General features: G+C 36.7%; 1 protein-coding gene across 1 annotated transcript in view; it reads right to left on the reverse strand.

Moving 5' to 3' along the window:
• Positions 1–478: 478 nt before the first annotated feature.
• The window catches only part of BANK1 (B-cell scaffold protein with ankyrin repeats 1), a 538,680-nt gene continuing 518,550 nt past the window's right edge, over positions 479–20,608 (reverse strand). Inside the window, exons 12-14 of the mRNA XM_006872727.1 lie at positions 7,184–7,362; positions 1,002–1,065; positions 479–510 (exon numbers count right to left, since the gene is read on the reverse strand). Coding sequence (XP_006872789.1) covers positions 479–510; positions 1,002–1,065; positions 7,184–7,362 — 275 coding nt within the window. The remainder of the gene's footprint in view (positions 511–1,001; positions 1,066–7,183; positions 7,363–20,608) is intronic.

The following is a 20,608-nucleotide window of genomic DNA, read 5'->3' on the forward strand; positions in this document are numbered from 1 at the left end:
ACTGAATCAAAATATGATAGGATGAATTTAAATCTGTCTCCTATGTAAATGATGAGTTAATTTACAACAAAAACTTAAAAAATAATTAAATAAATTTCAACATAGTAAATTTCAACATGAAGCACTAATATTGAAAATGGAAGAAAGAAATCTTTTGAGTATTGCTAGTGGTTGTCAGTTTTTAATTATCTATGCAGTCTTGAAGAAAGTGTAGTTAAGATAGTGACAGCAAAGTTTATTTTCAATTTTAGAATGTGTTATTTATTTTTGGAAAGGATTTGACATTAAAATATGTACTTAGGTTTTGTTTTCTGAGAGCATCTGATAATTATTAGCAAGGGACTCTGCATTACCAAGAAGTTTGGTAGTTGCAGGGAAGGCCAACAGGATATTTAAAATTTTAAATAATCCACATGTGGGCAATTGTGAAAAATGAGTAAATTGAGAATATTTTATCTTAGTAAAAAAACATTTCTACTTAATAATTTAATTCTCTATATAATGGTTCAGCTTAAAAGAAAAACAAACTGGAGCAAAATTATACTGTTTGCAACTGACATAGAAAACAAAGAAATTAATTAGCCTTTATTTACATTCCATTATTGGTATGAGAATGTGATAATCATTGTGTTTGTTATTCACACAACCATCCCTAGAAATACATATAACTATTCTGCTTTGGAGTCCTGGTGTGGCACCAATGCATTGGACTGAAAGGTCAATTTGAACCTCAAATTCAGCAGTTCAGATGCACCAGATGCTCCTCTGAAACCCTATACAAGGTTGCTGAGTCAAAACTGACCACATGGCACTAACAACAGCAACATTCTGCTTTGCAGATAAGAAACCTGAGTACTAGAGATTAAGAGGCTGTCTTGACCAAACAACTGGTAGTGACAGATGATAGAACTGAATGCAGCATTGTTTGACTAGACAATCCTTGCATTTTCCACATAGAGCTTTTTTGTTGTTGTTTTTTTAATACCAGGTATTTTACTTACCATAGACATTTTCTTCTTCTGGTCTTTTCCCAAAAATGCAGTCTCGGAGTTGACGTAACTTTTCCTTAATGAAGCAAAGGGTAGAAAACACGTCAAAAGTTACAACTTTTCCATGAACCATGATGAAAATATCAACTGCTACTATTACATTGGGGAGCCTTGTGACTCCATATGATACATTGTTGTTGTTGCCATCAAGTTGGTTCCAACTCATAGTGTACTCGACTGCAGACCAGAAGGTCTGTGATTCAAGGCCTCAGGCACTCCACAGAAGAAAGATGAGGCTTTCTGCTATAATGAAGATTTAAAGCTTCAGAAACTCTATACAGGGTTGCAATAGTCAGAACCTATTTGATGATAATTAACAACTACCAAACTATTAACTTAGTACTTATTTAGCACTTATGATGGCCTAATCATGAATATTTTACATGAATTATCTCACTCCTCAAAACTTCACAAAATTAGTATCATCCTCTCCATTTTATAGATGTGAAAATTGAGGCACATAGAGATTACATAATTTGCTAAAATCACACATAATAAAGACTCATTGTCAACTCTAAAGCAAAAGGGTTGTATGATGAAAGTTTACTGTTTCCTTAGCTTATCTCTATTCTTAGTAGGGCGTATTCAACATTCAGATTTCAAGAACTAGTAACAGAAAAGCAAATGATATTGAACTCTTTTCACCTTCTTAACTCATTTGCAATTTTTCTGTGTTTTCTAAATATTTAACTTTTAACAGTTACTAAGTTTTTAACAGCCAGAGCAAGATGAGGCTTTCTACTCCCAAAAAGATTTACAGTCTCAGAAATCCTATACAAGGTTGCTATGAGTAGGAAAAGACTCAACTGAATTTAACAGCATCAAAAACAATATGGTTTAAGCAAAAAAGTAAATCAAGATACCATTCTATAAATCCCTTTTAAAATGGAACCTAGTAGAGAAAGTCTTTCCTCACAATTTCTCTTGAATCATAGAAATTAATTTTCCTAAATATATAATTGTTTTCAATGCTTTAAAGACACTCTTTCAGAATGGAACACATATCCCTTTTTTACGGATTGAATTGCAACTCTCCAATACATGTGATGAATTCCTGGCCATTGTACTTATGGATGTGTTCCTGATTTAAAATTCTGGTTTTTCTTTTGCTGTTTTCATGAGGTCATACCCACATAGACTTCATCCTAAATCTAATCCCTTCTGAGTTATAAAAAGAATAGAATATACATCGTTGTTAAGTGCTGACAAGTCAGTTCCAACCCATTGCAACCCTGTGTAGGGTTTCTGGGAGCAGCTGGTGAGCGTGAACTTCTGACTTTGTGGTTGAAACCAACTTTGTAGTCCAGTGCATTAGCCCACAGCATCACACCAGTACTCCAGAATAGACATGTTATTTTTGTTGTTAAGTGCCATTGAGTTTATTCCAATCCATAGTGACCCTGTATAGGGTTTCCAAGGAGCAAGTGGAGAGTTTGAACCACTGATCTTGTTGTTCAAACTGACTTTGAAGTCTAGCATGTTAACTAACCCACAGTGCCACACCAGGACTGCAGAATAGTCATACAAAAGGGAAAAAGAATGACAGAAAATGAGACATGCATCTAGATGCCGAAGAATGTCAATGATGGCTGGCAATTACTTGAAGCTGAAATAGACAAAGAAGGACCTCTCTCTACAATTACATCCTGAATTCAGACTTCTAGCCTTCTGAACTGTGAAAAAATAAATATGTGTGCTACCCATAAGTGATAAATGTATTACAGCAATCCTAGGGAGTCCTAGTGTGGTGCTGTGTGTTAATACGTCAGACTGCAAAGCTGTTTGAACTGCAAGGTTGGCAGTTCAGGCTCACCAGCTGCTCTTTGGAAACCCTATACAGGATTGCTGTGGGTCGGAACCGACTCAAAGGCACTTAACAACAGCAACAACAGGTACCCAAGGCAGAATTTAGTAGCACAGAGTAAGAGTTCTACTTTAATACCAAAATTTGGAGGTTAATTTTTAATTAGATAAGGTGAAAAACCAGAGAAAATTTTATGAACTTGAGAGGAAAGCCTTAACTTGCCTTAAAGAGATTGTTGGCAGAACTATAGGACACTAAGAGCAATTCTGATAAGTGGTCAGAAAGGAATTAGAAATGTTAAGAAAGCTATTGTGATTGAATGTTGTTCAAAATACGGACATTAAATGTGCTTCCGTTAAGGGCTTAAAGGAAATAATAAACATGTTCTTAGACACTATGAAAAGGTGATGCTTATTATAAGTAGCAAAATACTTCTATGACCTATGTTAGAATGGTTTTTGAAAGTTGCTAAGTGCTGTCAAGTCATTTCCAACCCATAGCAACTCCGTGTAGGGTTTCTGAGAACCTGAAAGGTAGAACTTGTAAATAATGAACTTGGATATTTTTCTGAAACTTCTAAGCAAGATATTAAAGAGTAATATAATTTCTCAGCACTGCTTATAGTAAAATGTGGGAGTAAAGAGATACATTGAGACACAAACTATAAAAAGAAAATAGAAATTGAAGATTTGGAAAACTCTTTAAGAGTCCTGGTGTGATGCTGTGGGTTCATGTACTAGACTGCAAAATCAGTTTGAACCACAAGGTCAACAGTTCAAGCTCACCAAATGCTCCTTGGAAACCCTATGTATGGTTGCTATGGGTCGGCACCAACTCAATGGAACTTAATAACAACAACTATAAAATTTAAGAGAGTTTGCCTTAAAATGAACACCAAATGTGACAACATCAAATTTTACTGAAGAGATTAGGCCTGTGACTGATATAACTAAACAACAACATAAGTATAGACATCACTTTAGGCTGAAAGAGACAAAAGCAGAACAAAACAAATCTGCTACTGGAATTCTATAGGCAGAAAGTGGGCCAATGGAGCTACATGATTCTAAACATCTGTTGTCCTCCAGGAAAAGAAAAAAGAAATGCCAGGAGCAGTACTATCAAAAGGAGCATGGCAGAACAGGAGTGAGACTTCAATGGTTTCAAAGGATAGAGTCATCACTCACTAAGTTTCATAGAGTAGGACCACTGTCAACCTGGTAGTAGAAACTGGGCCTTCCTTTCTGGCAGATCAAGAAAATGAATGTGGGAAAAACATAACTTTTTGGTAGCCAAGGGGTGGAATGTTATAGAAAAAATTGTGTTCTCCCAAAATATATGTTGAATTTTTAGTTCAGTACATGTAGATGTGATTTTGTTTGTAAATAGTTTTTTTTTTTTTTTACTTTTGTTATGTTGATAAGGTAGTGCTAGTGTAGAGTGGATCCTAAACAAAGTCACTTCTGAGTTACAAAAAGACCAGGATAGACACAAAGACACAAACCTTGAGGAAGACAGATGCCATGTGAGAATCTTATACAAGCTAACAAACACCAAAGAATCAAGAAATTCCCAGAAATACTGACAAGGAAGGAATTCATGTGGCAAAGAGCTCTGGTAGCGTAGTGGTTACGAGTCGGGCTGCCAACCTCAAGGTCAGCAGTTTGAAACTACCAGTGGTTCCACGGGAGAAAGATGAGGCGTTCTGCTCCCGTAAAGATTTACAGCCTCGGATACCCTATGCAGGGTCACTATGAGTCGGAGCCGACTCCACGGGTACTTAACAACAACAACAACAACAAGACCCCAAATTAGACTTTTAGCCTTTAAAATGTGGGACAATAATTATATATAATTCAAAGCCATCCACTTATGGTGTTACAGAAGCACTTGGTAACTAAAGTATCCTTCTTTAGGAATTCTGGGATTGTCAGTAGGAACGAGGAACCAGAAAGCCCAGTTTTCACCTTCTCAATCAACCTCATCTTAACTCCAGGGATTTTACATAGGTTTTCATTCTTACAGAAGCTCTTTGATAATTAACTCTGTGTGACATTTTTCTCAAAGTTTTATAAGATAATACCTGACCAGTTTTAGTATAATTTTACAATTAGCTGTGACCGATTCATCCCCAAGATATAGGTAAATGTTTTTCTAACTCCAAGAGGAATATTGAAAAATGTATGGGAGTATGTGAGAGAACGAAAGGAGGAGGGAAAAGAGTAAGTGTTTATTTGTTGGAGGAATGAAGAAGGAATTTTTTTAACTCCCCATTTCTCTATCCCTCTAGTCCCTAAGTAACTATGAATCTACTTGTCTCCAAGTGGTATGTCTATTCTACATAATTCGTATTAAAAGGATCATACAATATTTGTCCTTTGGTGTTTGACTTAATTTGCTTAGCAAAATGTTTTCAATGTTTATCCATGTGGCAACATTATCAGAACTACTTTTCTACCTATAACTGAAAAATATTCATTCATATATATGTGAATATATTCACATATATAAGAATGCACACACACACACATATATGTATATATATATATATGTTGTTGTTATGTGCCATGGAGTCAGTTTCGACTCATAGTGACCCTGTACAAGGTTTCTAAAGCTGTAAATCTTTACAGGAGCAGAAAGCCTCATCTTTCTCCTGTGGAACAGCTGGTAGTTTCGAACTGCTGACCCTGAAGTTCATAGCCAGATTCATAACCACTACACTACCAGAGCTCCTTATTCATATATGTGTGTATATATATGTACATATATATGGGCTTCAAACAGTTAATGAAAAATAGAATTAGAATATAATGTAATATTTCCATGAACTGTTGCCACAACACCAGATTTATGCTAAGATATAGGTGGTTACAAACAATGTGTGATAGGAAAATCCTCTTGCCTATTCGATCTCCCACCTATGTGCCGTTTGTCTAGAATTTCACTTTTGATGAATTTTTATGTTGTTACAATTTGTCTTTCCAAACACTGCCTTTTAAATAAAAACTGTCCCTTAGGAAAGGTAGCATACTAAGCTAGCATTAATTATTTATACTTAAGTGTCAATTAGCTAATTAAATGTGTTTACTCAAACAGCTACCTGAGAATTAGAATCTTAAAATAGTAGAGATTTCTATTATGAGAAGGGGGAAAATGTTGGAATCATTTTGGAGTGGGAGGGCTTATGTGATAGAGAGAATTTGGCCCTAGTACTTTTCATTGAAAGGTGTCAAAAAGTGTATTTGGTATATTTTGTTTTTATGAACATCAGAATTCCTTATACCCCTATACATAAATTGCATTTATAGAAGACATACTAATTTGAAGTGAATACTCTACATACCCTGACTGACCTTTTTATATATATGATCAGACCGACCTCACTCATCTAAAATATTAAAATAATGGGATACTGAATATCGTTTATGTTTTTGTTAAATAAATTTAACAAATAGATGAAACATGTTATACACATTTTCTTATTGTTATTACTAAGTGTCATTTAGTGGGTTCTGACCCATAGCAACTCTGTATAAGATTTGCAAGGAGTGGCTGGTGAACTTGAATCGCCAATCTTGTGGTTCATGCCAACTTTGCAGTTCAGTACATTAACTCCCAACACACACCAGGACTCCATTTACACATATACACATATCTAAAAAGTTCACAGTTTAAGAGAAAGATAAGAATATAATTTATTACATTTCATTTAAGATTATTACCTGATGTGATATTAATAGCTTTCTTATTCCTTCTAAATCTGGTGTATATGTCACACACTTGCAAGGACAACCTTGCAAGATAATGCAGTATTAGCTTTGATACACTAAATACCAGGACCAAGCTCATCAATGGTTTGTTGTTAAGTGCCATCAAGTCAGTTCTGACTCACAGTTACCCTGTCTATTGGGTATCTAAGGAATAGTTTGTGGGTTTGAATTCCTGGCCTTTTGGTTAGCAGTATATTGCATACTCTATAGTACCTAACCAAGACTCCCCATCGATGGTTTACAATCATGAAATATGGGTATTTTACAACCTTTAATTGGTAGTTTGAAACCATCTTGATTATGGCTAGTCACAAACTAATTAATGGTTAATATGTCACTGTGAGTTAATGCACTGGCCTTCAAAATCGGTTTGAACCACAAGGTCAGCAATGCAAACTCAACAATTGCTCCTTGGAAACCCTAAACAGGGTCTCTATGGGTTGGAACTGACTCGATTTCACTTAACAACAACAACAACAAATTAAGGAGTAAATATTTTAAAGAAGTTAGGAGCTGCAAAAGTGAGGGAATGATTTAGAAGGGATTTGAATCAATCTTACCTGCTGAATAATTTCCAGGCCACTCTTGCCCATCTGCCAGTGTTTAAATTTCTCCAGTGCTTCATCCACAGACAGTTTCCCATTCTTGACACTCTCTTGCAGAAGAATGAGCTCTTCCTGCCCAGCAGTCAGACAATCCTTTAGAGTGGATAAAACTTGATTCTCCATGTGGGCTCTATCTATAACAGGAAGGAGAGGTGTTTTAACAGGAGATCAACATATGGATACCTGGGATAAGTGAAAGTGGAGGGAGGAAGGTAAAAGAGTATTCTGAAAAAGAAAACAAAAAAAAAATCAGTGTTTTCTTTTTTTCTTTTTTTGTTCTTAACTATACATGAACGATTACAAAATAAATCATTGCATGTTTTTATTCATATTTTTTTCTTATGGATGGTGGTTCCTGTGCCTCATGTCATGGGGTTTAAATAATGCATCTCATTACTTGTTGTCATTGTTGTTAAGGGCCCATTGAGTTGGTTCCAACTCATAGCAACATCGTATATGGCTTCCAAGGAGTGACTGGTGAGCTTGGACTGCTAAACTTGTGGTTCAAACCATCCTTGAAGTCCAGTGCTTATCCTACAGCACCACATCTCATTACTAGAAGACATCAAAGAATTAGAAGAAAATGAACAGAAGCAAAAGTTGATCCAGACTGCATTAGTTCTGAACAGTAGTTTATGTTTTTTTGTGAGGATTGAAAGAAACCATGTATATGAAATACTTAGTATAATTAAGTCCTGATGTAGTGCTGTGGGTTAATGTGTTGAACTGCAAGGTCACTTTGAACTGCAAGGTCAGTGCTTTAAGCTCACCAGCCATTCCTAAGAAACCCTATAAAGAGTCACTATGAGTTAGAAAACACTCGATGGCACTTAACAATAACAACAACACAGTGGCTGCCACCCTATAAGATGAATAAAGGTTAATTATATTATGAGTAACAAATATTTGTGAAATAAACGTAATCTCTCTAGCTTTGGGAAAAGAGATTTCAGCCAACATCCAAACATCACTAGAATTTTGTTGCTGTTGCTGTTAGCCGCCATCTAGTCGCACGGACTCCTAATGATGTTATGCACAACAGAATGAAACACTGTGTGAATCTAGTAACCATTGCTATGCTTGAGCCCATTGCTGCTGCCACTGTTCCAGTCTATCTTATTGCAAGTCTTTTTTGATGATGAATTCAACACCATTTCTGTTCAATTTGTCATTCCTGGCATAGTAAACCATATAATTGTCAGATTCAAAATGGTCAATACTAGTCCATTTCAGCTCAGCAACATCTAGGATATTCAGCTTCATGTGTTCCATTTCAGTTTTTACAATTTTCAGTTTTCTTAGATTCATATTTCATACATTCCATGTTTCCTTCATAACGGATGTCTACAGCTGCTTCTCCTCTTTATAAATTGTGTCCTATGAGCAAATGAAGGCCCTAAAAGCTTTACTCCATTCACATCATCACAGTACTTTGAGAAGGCAGCCCTTCCTCAGTCTATTTTGAGTGCATTCCAATTTAAGGGGTTCATCTTCTGACACTATGTCTGACAATATTTAGGTGCTCTTCATAATGTTTCAGTATTCAATTTTCTGGTGCTGGCAGTATTCCAATGCTATTCCAAAAGTTTTCTGTGATAAACTACTCAAAAGTAGTATGTCTCTTCTTCTTCATAGTTTGGACTGATTTCAATATTTTCTTTGTACCAGATTGTGTACAAAAATTTTTGTAAAATGGACCAGCATGCTTTTTTTGACGTCATATGATCTCAGGGTTATCACAGACCCTTATAATCAGCAGACAATTTACTGAACTTCTGCTATCTGTCTAACTAAAGGATTAATTTGAGTTTTTACTTTCTCATTTATGTTTTGTCCTTTCATCCAAGATGCTTATCGTACTATCTTATGAAGGAGTGGGTCACTCAGCAGCAGTACATGCCTTAATGCATTGTCAAATTTAAATATGCCACTAGAATCTAGAATGAAGGTACAAGCAGTGCTTCTTACTATATGAGTACTAATGTGTTTATACTGGAGAAATCTGCTCATTTTTGGTGGCCTTTCTGCAAGGAAGAAATAGGTAAACTAGAGAATGTGTAGACCAGTGGGTTTGGGAAATGGGTTAAGTATTCAATTTCTATAGTAATAAGGATTTGTTGATAGAATTAGGATTGGCTAATCTGGAAAAGAGTACTTGATAGCAGATTACAGGGTAGCTATGGATCGGAATCAACTCAAATGGCACTTAACAACAACAAGCATAGAATAATGGTGTGGCACTGTGGGTTGATGCACCAGATTGCAAAGCCATTAGAATTGCAAAGTCAGAGGTTCAAGCTCACCAGCTGCTCCTCAGAAACTCTATACAAGGTCACTGTGAGTCAGAACCAACACGGTGGTACTTAACAAGCATAGGATAGGAATCTCTAGGTGAAGCCAAGGCTAACTGAATGCTAATTGAAGGGTTGGAAGTCTGAACCCACCTAGAGTTGCCTTGAAAGAGAGGTGATGAGATTTGCTTACGTAAGGTCACAGTGGTGAAAATTCTATGGAACACAGTTCTACTCTGAAATACATGGGGTTGCTGTGAGTCAGAATCAAATTGACAGAGATTAGTTTTGTTTTTATGAATTTCAGATACAGGCAGTCCTGGAATGACTGCTAATGTCTTTCTCAATTTTGAAAACTGAACCTGTTTTTGGTTTCGAATCTTGAAACAGGGATACTGAAAATGTACCTTTCTGTAATGATTCACATGCAAATAAAATAGTTCCATAGCCAATCATTCTGATTCCTACAGCAGCTTTCTTGTCCTTTATCTTCAGAAGTTCTATTCCTCTTGAATTAACAAGATGTCACCAGATTCTGTACTCTACATACTTTCCTTTAGGAGTTATGGACCATGAAATCCTTGGGGAATAGGAAAAGCACAAGGCAGCCAGAAGACTAACTGGTTCAACAGCCAAAACCACAGATAACAATTGAGATCTTGCTTCTGTATCCTTTGTTTTATATAGACCTTCACACTCAAATTCAATCCATGAAAGGCAGTTTGCAGTAGAATTCTATGAGCCATAGCTACTGGAATGTGTAGATTTCACATCATTATTTAACAACTATGCAATTTACCTATCATATCACTTGTTATCCTTTTACCCAAGTGTAAATCCATTTATTTATGTGGAGCAATCCAGGCAGCTGGATTTTCTGCTGTGTGGATGTTATCTCAAGAAGTTCTCCCTCTCCCCCTCCCCCAAAAAAGATATAAAATTCAATTTTAATGTGCAAGTTTGTATGGATTCACAAAACACTGATTTTATCATTTTATCCATATTCATCTCAATGGACTTTTCAAATTATATTAAAATATAAATAGTGACTTAGATAGTTGTGTAGAAATAGCCAAAGAACAAATTAGGAGGAAGAGTAGAAATCTTTGCTATCAAGCCCTAAAATTAGGTACTTACAGATGGAATTATTTTATATATATCTGTTTTTATTTCTTGTTTTTGTATATTTTACACTTAGAATGAAAACATTTTGTCTTCATAAATGACTGTTAGACATGAACAAGTAGCAAAGATCAATGAGTTAGTTGTATTTCTAACTTTCCTTCCAAGGGCAAAATGGTGGTGGTAGTGGTGTACGGTGGAGTTGGTTCTAGACTCATAGAGTCCCTTTATAGAACTTCTGAGGCTGTAAATCTTTACAGAAGCAGAAAGCTTCATCTTTCTCCTGCTGGCATCTGGTAGTCTCAAAGTCCAGACATAGAGGTTAACAACCCAACTTGTAACCACTATGCTACCTGGGCTCCTTAAGGACAAACTAATCAAACAAAAATGTGTAACTTGTAATCATTTGGTAGGACTATAAAACGATTTTTTTGCATCTAAATTACTATTTGATGAGGAAAAGGAGGTCATTTTTCTTTCCTCCCCAGTTTTATAGTCCTTGTTATTGTGTTTTCAGATGAGTTAATATGAGTTTAACATACTTTTCATACGAAAACATTTGTCATGTCTCTCCTTGGAAAAGCTTCAAGACAGAGTATAGTTTTCAAATTGCAGTACAGTGAAGTCACTTAATAGGCCTCTTGTAAAGGAGCTCTGGTAGCGTAGTGGTTATGAATCAGGCTGCGAACCTTAAGGTCAGCGGTTCAAAACTACCAGCCGCTCCGCGGGAGAAAGATGAGGCTTTCTACTCCCTTAAAGATTTACACCCTCGGAAACCCTGTACAGGGTCGCTATGGGTCGGAACCGACTCGATGGCACTTAACAACAACAATAACAACCATGGTCTTTGTAACTCACACCAAATCATTGGTAGTTGTTTTTAAGTGCTGTTGAGTCAATTCAGAACCATAGTGACCCTTCCGAGGAGCAGCTGGTGAGCTTGAACTGCTGAGCTTGCAGTTCAAACCAACATTGTGCCACACCAGGTGGGACTATGCAAACAGGATGTTGTTGTTTCTGTTAAATGCCTCCAAATTGGTTCTGACTCATAGTAACCCTACATAGGGTTTCAAAGGCTTTAAATTGTTGTAGGAGCAGAAGCCTCAAATGTGGGTATTGGTTAGTTTTGCCATCCTGCCAGGTATACAACAGTCATATCAGAAACAGGAAGAAGGATTTCAAGACCATCAAGAAAGAAGTGCCATGAACAGAATGTGGAGGAGAATTGGCAGCAGAGGCAGTGGTATGTTGTTGTTAGGTGCCGTTCAGTCAATTCCTACCCATAGCAACCCTGTATAGGGTTTCGAAGGAGAAGCTGGTGAGCTTGAACCACCGTCTTTGCAGTTCAAATGACTTTGCAGTCTGACACATTAGCTCACAGTGCCACACCAGAGGCAGTGGTATTATTGTTGTAGTTAGGTGCCATCGAGTCGGTACTGACCCATAGAGACCTTATGCACAGCAGAACGAAACACTGGCAGTGGTATGGAGAGAGAATATTGGCTTCCTGACCCAAGGACAAGTGACTTTGGGAAAAATGCTGACATGCAGAATATGTTGCCTTTGGGGCATTTACTGACAAAGTGTTACAAATAACACTTGCAAATCAGGGCAGAGGCTTATGTGCTGCAAGGCTAAGAGGTCAATTTCTAAAGAGGGGAATGCCTGCAGTATGACTAAAAAGAGGCACTTCTGCCTGGAGATCTTGGAATTAAGAGTATTTTAGTATTCTCATTTATACTCTGTTAATTCCCTAAGAATTCCTACTATTGTAAGCATTGTCTGTGAGTTCATTGTGGCCACTGTAATGGGCTATGGAACACAGTAAAGAAGGGGAGTGCCATGGGAGAGAAGATTAGTGTCAGAATAGGGGAAAAGGGTTTCAGGGTAGAGGCTTGTCTGACCTTTGCCTCATAGGAATTGGTATTGAGCTGGTGATTCTCCTCCTACCTCGTAAGAAGTTGGAGGAGGTCAGAGACCATCTCCACACCATTTTTGCACAAATATTTTAGCTACATATGGACCAGTTTTTTCTCTAAAACAATGTCCATTTGATCATGTATTGGTGAAATTCATATCAACAAACCTGTTGCAGCAAAAATATAAGCCTATAGATTAAGTATATGTAAACCTATGGGTTAGGTAGGAGTCTTGGTGTGGTGCTGTGGGTTAAAACTACAAAGTCAGTTTGAACTGCAAGGTCAGCAGTTCAAGATCATCAGCCACTCCTCGGAAACCCTATGCAGGGTCATAATGGGTTGGAATCAAGTCAGCGGCACTTAATAACAATAGATTAAGTAAAACATCAAATTGGGTCTTCATTAAAACTATTTATATTCCTGATTGACTGACCTTAACAAAACATTTTTATTGAAAATATGATAAAAAAAATAACTTGATCACCCAAGACCAGGATATCTAAGATATAAAATATTTAATGAACAACTATTGTAACTCTGGTAGCGTAGTGGTTACGAATCCGGCTGCGAATCTTAAGGCCAGCAGTTCGAAACTACTAGCTGTTCCATGGGAGAAAGAAGAGGCTTTCTGCTCCCGTAAAGATTTACAGCCTCAGAAACACTATACAGGGTCGCTATGAGTCCAAACTCACTCCACGGCACATGACAACCACAACAATAGATTGAAATGTGTCTCTCAAAAATATGTGTTGTAAATCTTAACCTCTATGCCTGTGATTAGGAGTCCCGGGGTGGAGCTGTGGGCTAATGTGCTGGACTGCAAAATCCATTTGAACCTCAAGCTTACAGGTCGCTACTGGGAAACCCAGTACAGGGTCATTCTGGTTTGGAACCAACTCGACAGCACTTCCCAACACTCCTCTGATTATAATCCCATGTAGGAATAAATTGGTTTGCTACATTAATGAAACTGTATTAGCATAGGCTGCACCTTGAGTTAAACTCTTACAAAACATAAAAGGAGCAGATTAAGCAAATAGAGATGGGGGAATATGTTTTCTAAACCACATGGAAGTTTGCAAAGAACAGGGAATCAGAAACAAGGGCTTTCCCCAAGAGCATAGAAAGACTTCCCCTAGAACTAGTGCTTTGGACTTATAAACTTCTAAGCTCCTAAACTGTGAGAAAATACATTTCCATTTATGAAAGCCATTCACTTGTGGTATTTTGTCTATAGCAGCATTATGGTAAGTAAGACATATATTCATTAAATTAATAATAATGTAGACTAGGCAGTAACACAGAAAGTGGTTGCTATATGATGACAAATACAATAGAAGTATACAAAATTGTTTATATCATTTGAACCATATGAAAGTTGTACATGTAGTAAAACAAAGTATAGTATAAACAATTATACTAATTGCTCTATTTTGATAATTATTGTTGTTAAGTATTGTTGAGTCATTTCTGACTCATAGTGACTATATAGGGTTTTCAACAAGTGGCTAATGTGGCATTATAGGATAAACACTGGACTGTGAACCACAAGGTTGGCAGTTCAAACCCATCACCTGCTCCTTAGAAACTCTATTATACAGGCTTGCTATGATTCATAACTGACTAGATAGTATTAACAACACAACCTTGTAATTAGTCCAGTGATTAGCCTACAGTGCCACATTAGGACATCAGAGGTAAATTACCTTATATTGTTGTTATGTGTCACTGAGTCATTTCTGACTCACAGAACCCTATGCACAACATAACAAAAAATGTCCTGGCACTGCACAAGCCTCACAGTTGTTACACCTGAGCACACTGCTCCTGATACTGTGCCAATCCATCTCATTGTGTGAGTGTGTGGCGGGGGGGCTTCATAATTTTTGTAGACCATCCAATTTGCCAAGCACAATGTTCTTCTCCAAGGTCTTGACCTACTGGCAATATGTCTGAAATATAAGAGACAAAGTCTCACAATCCCAGCTTCTAAGGAATGTTATGGAATCCTGGTGTGGCACTGTGGGTTAATGCGCTGGACTGAAAAGTCAGTTTGATCCACAAGGTCCGAGGTTCAAGCTCACCAGCCATCTCTTGGAAACACTATACAGGGTTGCCATGGGTCGGAACTGACTCAACTGTACACAACAACAACAACAAGCATTCTGGCTGTACTTCTTCTAATACAGATTTATCTTCTGACAGCACATGGTGCTTTTTTACTACCCTTCTCCAATACCAGAACGCAAATGCATCAATTTTTCTCATGTTTTCGTTTTCCATTGTCCTACTTTCACATGTATATGAGACTAATAAAAATATCAGGGCTTGAGTCAGTCACATTCTACTCCTCAAACTGACATCTTTTCTACTGAACACTTTAAAGAGTTCTTGTGCAGCAGATTTGCCTAATGCTGCTTCCATGAATGCTAATGGTTGATCTGAGCAAAATGAAGACTGACAACTTCAGTTTTTCTCTATTTATATAGATGTTATTTAATGAAGATTTTTGTTTTTGTTACACTGAAGTGCAATCCATACCAAAGGCTGTGCTCTTTGATCTTTGTAAGTAAGCATGTTAAGTCCTCATCACTTTCAGCAAGCAAAATTTTGTTCAGTGCATATCGCAGGCTGTAAATGACCCTTCTACCAATCCTGATGCCGCATTTTTCTTCATAAAATCCAACTTCTCAGATTATTTGCTCAGCATACAGATTGAATAAGTATAGTGACAAAATACAGCCCTGACACACACCTTTCCTAATTTTAAACCACCTAGTGTCCTCTTGTTTTGTTCAAAGGACTGTTATTTCATCTGTCTATGTACAGGTTCCTCATGAACAGAATTAAGTGTTCTGAAATACCCATTCTTTACAATGTTATCCGTAACTTGATATGATCCATAAAGTCAAAAGCCTTTGCACAATCAATAAAACAGAGGTTAATATCTTTCTGGTATTCTCTGCTTTCAGCCAATATCCATATGATATCAGTAATGATATCCCTCATTACATGTCTTCTTTCAAATCCTGCTTGGGTTTTTGGTCATTCCCTGGTGATGAATGTTTGCAGACATTTAAAAATTATCTTTAGCAATATTTTACTAGCATGTGATATAAGTAATATTTTTTTTTATTATTTCTGCATTCCATCACTCTTTGGGATGTACACAAATATGGATCTCTATAATTCAATTAGCCAGGTAGCTGTCTTCCAAATTTTTTTTGGCATTGATGAGTGAGTGCCTCCAGTGCTGCACCAGTTTGTCAAAATATTTCAATTTGTATTCTCTCAATTCCCAGAGCCATGTTCTTTCCTACTGTCTCAGTTCACCATGGACTTCTTCCTTCAATGTCATTGGCTCTTGATCACATGCTACCTCTTGAAATGGTTCAACATTGGCCATTTATTTTTAGTAGAGTGACTCTCTGTATTCCTTCCATCTTTATTAATGATCATACCTTATATCAATCATCAACTTTCTATAATAGTACTATATTGTTTGCACAATAAAAATAATTTTAGTCTGCTAATAAACAACACTTAACAACCACAAAAATAAACTTATCAGTGAAATACATTCTATTCCATTTCATGTTATTTATACTATACCACACCACACCACACCACCTTTTCAGTATCATATTGTACTTGGTGTGGCACCGTAGGATAAGCACTGTACCTCAAGGTCAGTTTGAACTGCAAGGTCTGTGATTCAGACTCACAGCCAATCCTCAGAAATCCTCTACAGGTTTGCCATGAGTCAGAACCGACTTGATGGAACACAACAACAACAACATACTGTTAAGCCTATGTCACATCATATTATATTATACTTTGCCATTATACCAAGGACTCTGAGTGTGGCACTGTAGGATCAACACTGGACTGCAAACCCATGGTTGGAAGCTCAAACATACCAGCAACTCATTGGAAACCCTATACCAGGTTGCTATGAAATGGAACCAAATTAATGGCACTTAAAAACAACTTTGTTATTGTTAGATGCCATCGAGTCAGTACCAACTCATGCACAGCAGAACAAAACACTGCCCGATCCTGGCCAACCTCACCACTGTTGCCATGCTTGAGTCCATCGATGCTTGGCCAATCCATCTCCTTAGCCAATCCATCTTGGCCAAGTCCATCCACTTGGCCAATCCATCTCCTTGGGGTCTTCCTCCTTTTCTCTGACTCTCCACCTTACCAAACATGATATCCTCTCCAGTGATTGGCCCCTCCTGACAATATGTCTGAGGTATGAAAGACAAAGTTTGGTCATCTTGGCCTCCAAGGAGCACTCTGGATGCACTTCATCCAAATGGATCCCTTGGTTCTTTTGGCAACCCATGGCACTTTTAATATTCTCCTCCAACACCATAATTCAAAGGCATTAATTCTTCTACGGTCTTCCTTATTCACTGTCCAGCTTTTGCATGCATATGAGGTTATTGAAAATACCATGGCTTGAGTCAGGTGCACCTTAGTCCTCAAGCTGACAACTTTGCTCTTCAACACTTTTAAAAAGGTCTTGTGCAGACTTGTCTAATGCTATACGTTGTTTCATTTCTTGACGGTTGCTTCCACAAGTGTTGATAGTTGATCCAAGAAGAATGAAGTCCTTGAAAACTTCAATCTTTTCTCCATTGATAAGAATGTTGTTTATTGGTCCAGGGTGAGGATTTTTGTTTTCTTTACATTGAGATCCATACCGAAGGCTGTGCTCTTTGATCTTCATCAGAAAATGTTTTAAGTCCTCTTCACTTACAGCAAGCAAGGTTGTATCATCTGCATATCGCAGGTTGTTAATGAGTCTTCTTCCAATCCTGACACCACATTTTTCTTCATAGAACCCAGCTTCTCAGATTATTTGCTCAGCATACAGGTTGAATAAGTATGGTGAAAGAATACAACCTCGTCACACACCTTTCTTAGTTTTAAAACAGTGTTCCCATGTTCTGCTTGAACAACTGCCTCTTGGTCCATGTACAGATTCCTCATGAGCACAATTAAGTATTCTGGAATACTCATACTTCACAATGTTGTCCATAGCTTGTCATGATCCACACAATCAGAAGCCTTTGCATCTTCAATAAAGCACAGATAAACATCTTTCTGATATTCTCTGCTTTCAGCCAAGATTCATCAGACATAAGCAATGATATCCCTTATTCCACGGACTCTTCTGAATCTAGCTTGAACCTCTGGAATTTCTCTGTCAAGGTATGCTTGCAGCCATTTCTGTATTACCTTTAGTAAAACTTTACTCATATGGGATAACAAAGAGATCGTCCAATTATATCAAATTATTTTGTGGACAATTGAAAGTCAAAAATAGGGCTTAAATAAGCAGTGACAAAGGTTTCAGTATATTTTGTTTTGTTTTGTTATTTAGCTAGGGGAATAAATTTGCAATTGTCCAATTGGCAAACAATCATGAAGATGTCACAGGACTGTGCCTGACTTTGCCATGAGTCATGGGCTACTCTATAGCAATACTAATCTAAACTTTTCTTTTATTGTTAGCTTTTCTCCTGCCGACATAACACCATAGCTTTAAATATTGCATAACTGATAGCCTTAATATATCACACATACCAAATGAACCTGCCTTAATAATTTTCTTTTCCCAAGTAATTGATATTAAGTTCCTATTTATTTATCTTTCTGTAGATTTATAAACATTCTTGCTGTCTTTCTCTCTTGTGAGATTTAATGATTAGGGTTTCCTTAAATTTATAAATTAAATAAGGTAGAATTCCGTCTATTTAGTTTCCCATCAAGGAAAATTGGCTCTTTCTTTCTTTTTTGATAGGTTGTTTGGGGGGCTTTTTTTCAATTTGAAAATATATGGAATAAGTATTGTTCATAATGTCTCAAAACTATCATTGCTGGTATTTTAAAAACAATGTTTTATAATAAAATACATTTTAATATTATAGCTATTCATTTCAAACAATTTTAGAGTCTTATAATTGATTTTTACAGACTTTCTAGGCATATAAGCATATCATTAACAAAAATGAAAATAATACCATCTTCTTACCAAGTGACATTTTCATTTTAGATTCGGATGTTATTTCATTTGCTAGATCTTCCAGATTAATGGTAAATAAAAATGTTGATGAAGAGTATCCTTATCTTGTTCTACTCTTAATGGAAGTAACTACATTTTTAACTAGTCTAATATTCCTTATCATGTTAAGAAATTATCTCCATTCTTATTTTGATAAGACTTTCATTTCATTTTTACCATACTTCCTTGTGTCACTCAGTACTATTCTTCATGTTGTATTTTATCTCATTCTGCCCTCTTTCTTAAAACGTCAATATTTGGTTATGCTTTCACCTCATCATGGCCTTTAAGGATCACCTCTAAATTTTTGTTGCTGCTTCTTCCCTCTTTTCAATCTATGATTTCACTATTTGGTCTGCATGCAAGTAACCTCCTGCATAAATTACTTGCCAAAGTCTTCATGACCCCCCGTTCCTCCATCACAGAGCTATATCCAAGGATCCTGGACTAAAAAGTGCAGTACTGAGTCCCTCTCCTAATTCTCTGCTAGGAAGACTAGACCCTGCATGTATACAGTAAGACCATGCCTAGAGTGAGGCAAGCTTTTAAAAATTATTGTTGTTGTTAAGTGCCATCAAGTCAGTTCCAACTCATAGCGACCTTGTATAGAGTTTCTGAGGAGCAGCAGGTAAGTTTGAAACTTTGACCTTGTGTTTCAAAAGACCTTGTGTTTCAGTGCTTATCCTAGAGTGCCACATGTGTTTAATAGAGTGGAGGTCAGTGTGTGAGGAAAGGATAAAATATCTTCCCACTTTCTCTCATGAACAAAGGCCCTAGATTGTAAGCTTAGACTACTTATTTTATATACCCCCTTTTTTATCTTAGAATTAATTAAAATTGGCTACAGATACTAGAATTAAGTTCTTTTCCTGTTTCAGTTCTTGGTATTATTAGTTTTATTAGGAACTTCATCTTTTAGATGGCTTGTTTTAACAGGTCTTTCTGAAAGAGACCAAAAGGTAATCTGCTAGCATATCACCATGTTAGAGAAGAGTTCGGTCACTACATTTTTCCAGGTAAGACTTTAACAAAAAATTTTGTGACCAAGATGACAAATGGAAATGTAAGCTATACTAGAAAAGGGAACTGAAACTATTACTCTTTTATGGAGTAGAAATGACCACATTTTGACAATTTTCCTTCTTTTCTTTTTATTATATCTAGTACTGGCAAAAACAGCCTGATGAAAATACCTTAGAGACAAGCATTCTTTTTTCCTCACATAAAGGTAATACTGTTCACAATTCCCCAGGTCTCTTGCTTATAGGAAATTTTATTATTTAACATTTATCAAATTTCTACAGCACTGGGCATTTAGAGAACACATAAAAGATATATTTCTGCAGTATATCTTTCCCATGAGTATGCAGTCCTCCAAAACAGATTAGCCAATAATGATTTATCAGTCTGAGACTATATCAATGTTTGCAAACTCATAAGTCTACAGGGGACAGACAGATAAAATTTTTGCACAAAGAAGACTTACTCACCACTGTTGAGTTGAATTCTAACTCATCGCTACCCTTTAAGACTGAGTAGAACTGCCTTGATAGGGTTTCCAAGTCTGTAAATATTTACAGAGGGAAACAACTACATCCTTTTCCATTGGAATAGCTTGTGGGTTCAAACCATGGACCTTTCAGTTAGCAGTCAAGCACTGATCACTATACCACTAGGGCTCCTTCTTATTAAACACACTGTTTAATAAGTCTTTAAAAAAATTGTTACAAATGTTTTCTTTAATTTTTTTCATGATATAACTCTCTTGATACAATTTTACTTTCCTATGCTTTATAGAAGTATATGTTTATAGAAATGTAAGGATAAATAAAAACGTAATGTTACAAAAGCATATTATTACACATCACCAATGGGGGGAAGTGGGGTAAAAGCAGCAATGAAGCGGCAAGCTAAGCCCTACAATGTTCAGTGGACTTCTATGGACCCAGTTGGGGACCTGGTTGGCAAGCAG

The sequence above is a fragment of the Chrysochloris asiatica genome, unplaced genomic scaffold (assembly GCF_000296735.1).
Source record: "Chrysochloris asiatica unplaced genomic scaffold, ChrAsi1.0 scaffold00211, whole genome shotgun sequence".
NCBI lineage: Eukaryota > Metazoa > Chordata > Mammalia > Afrosoricida > Chrysochloridae > Chrysochloris > Chrysochloris asiatica.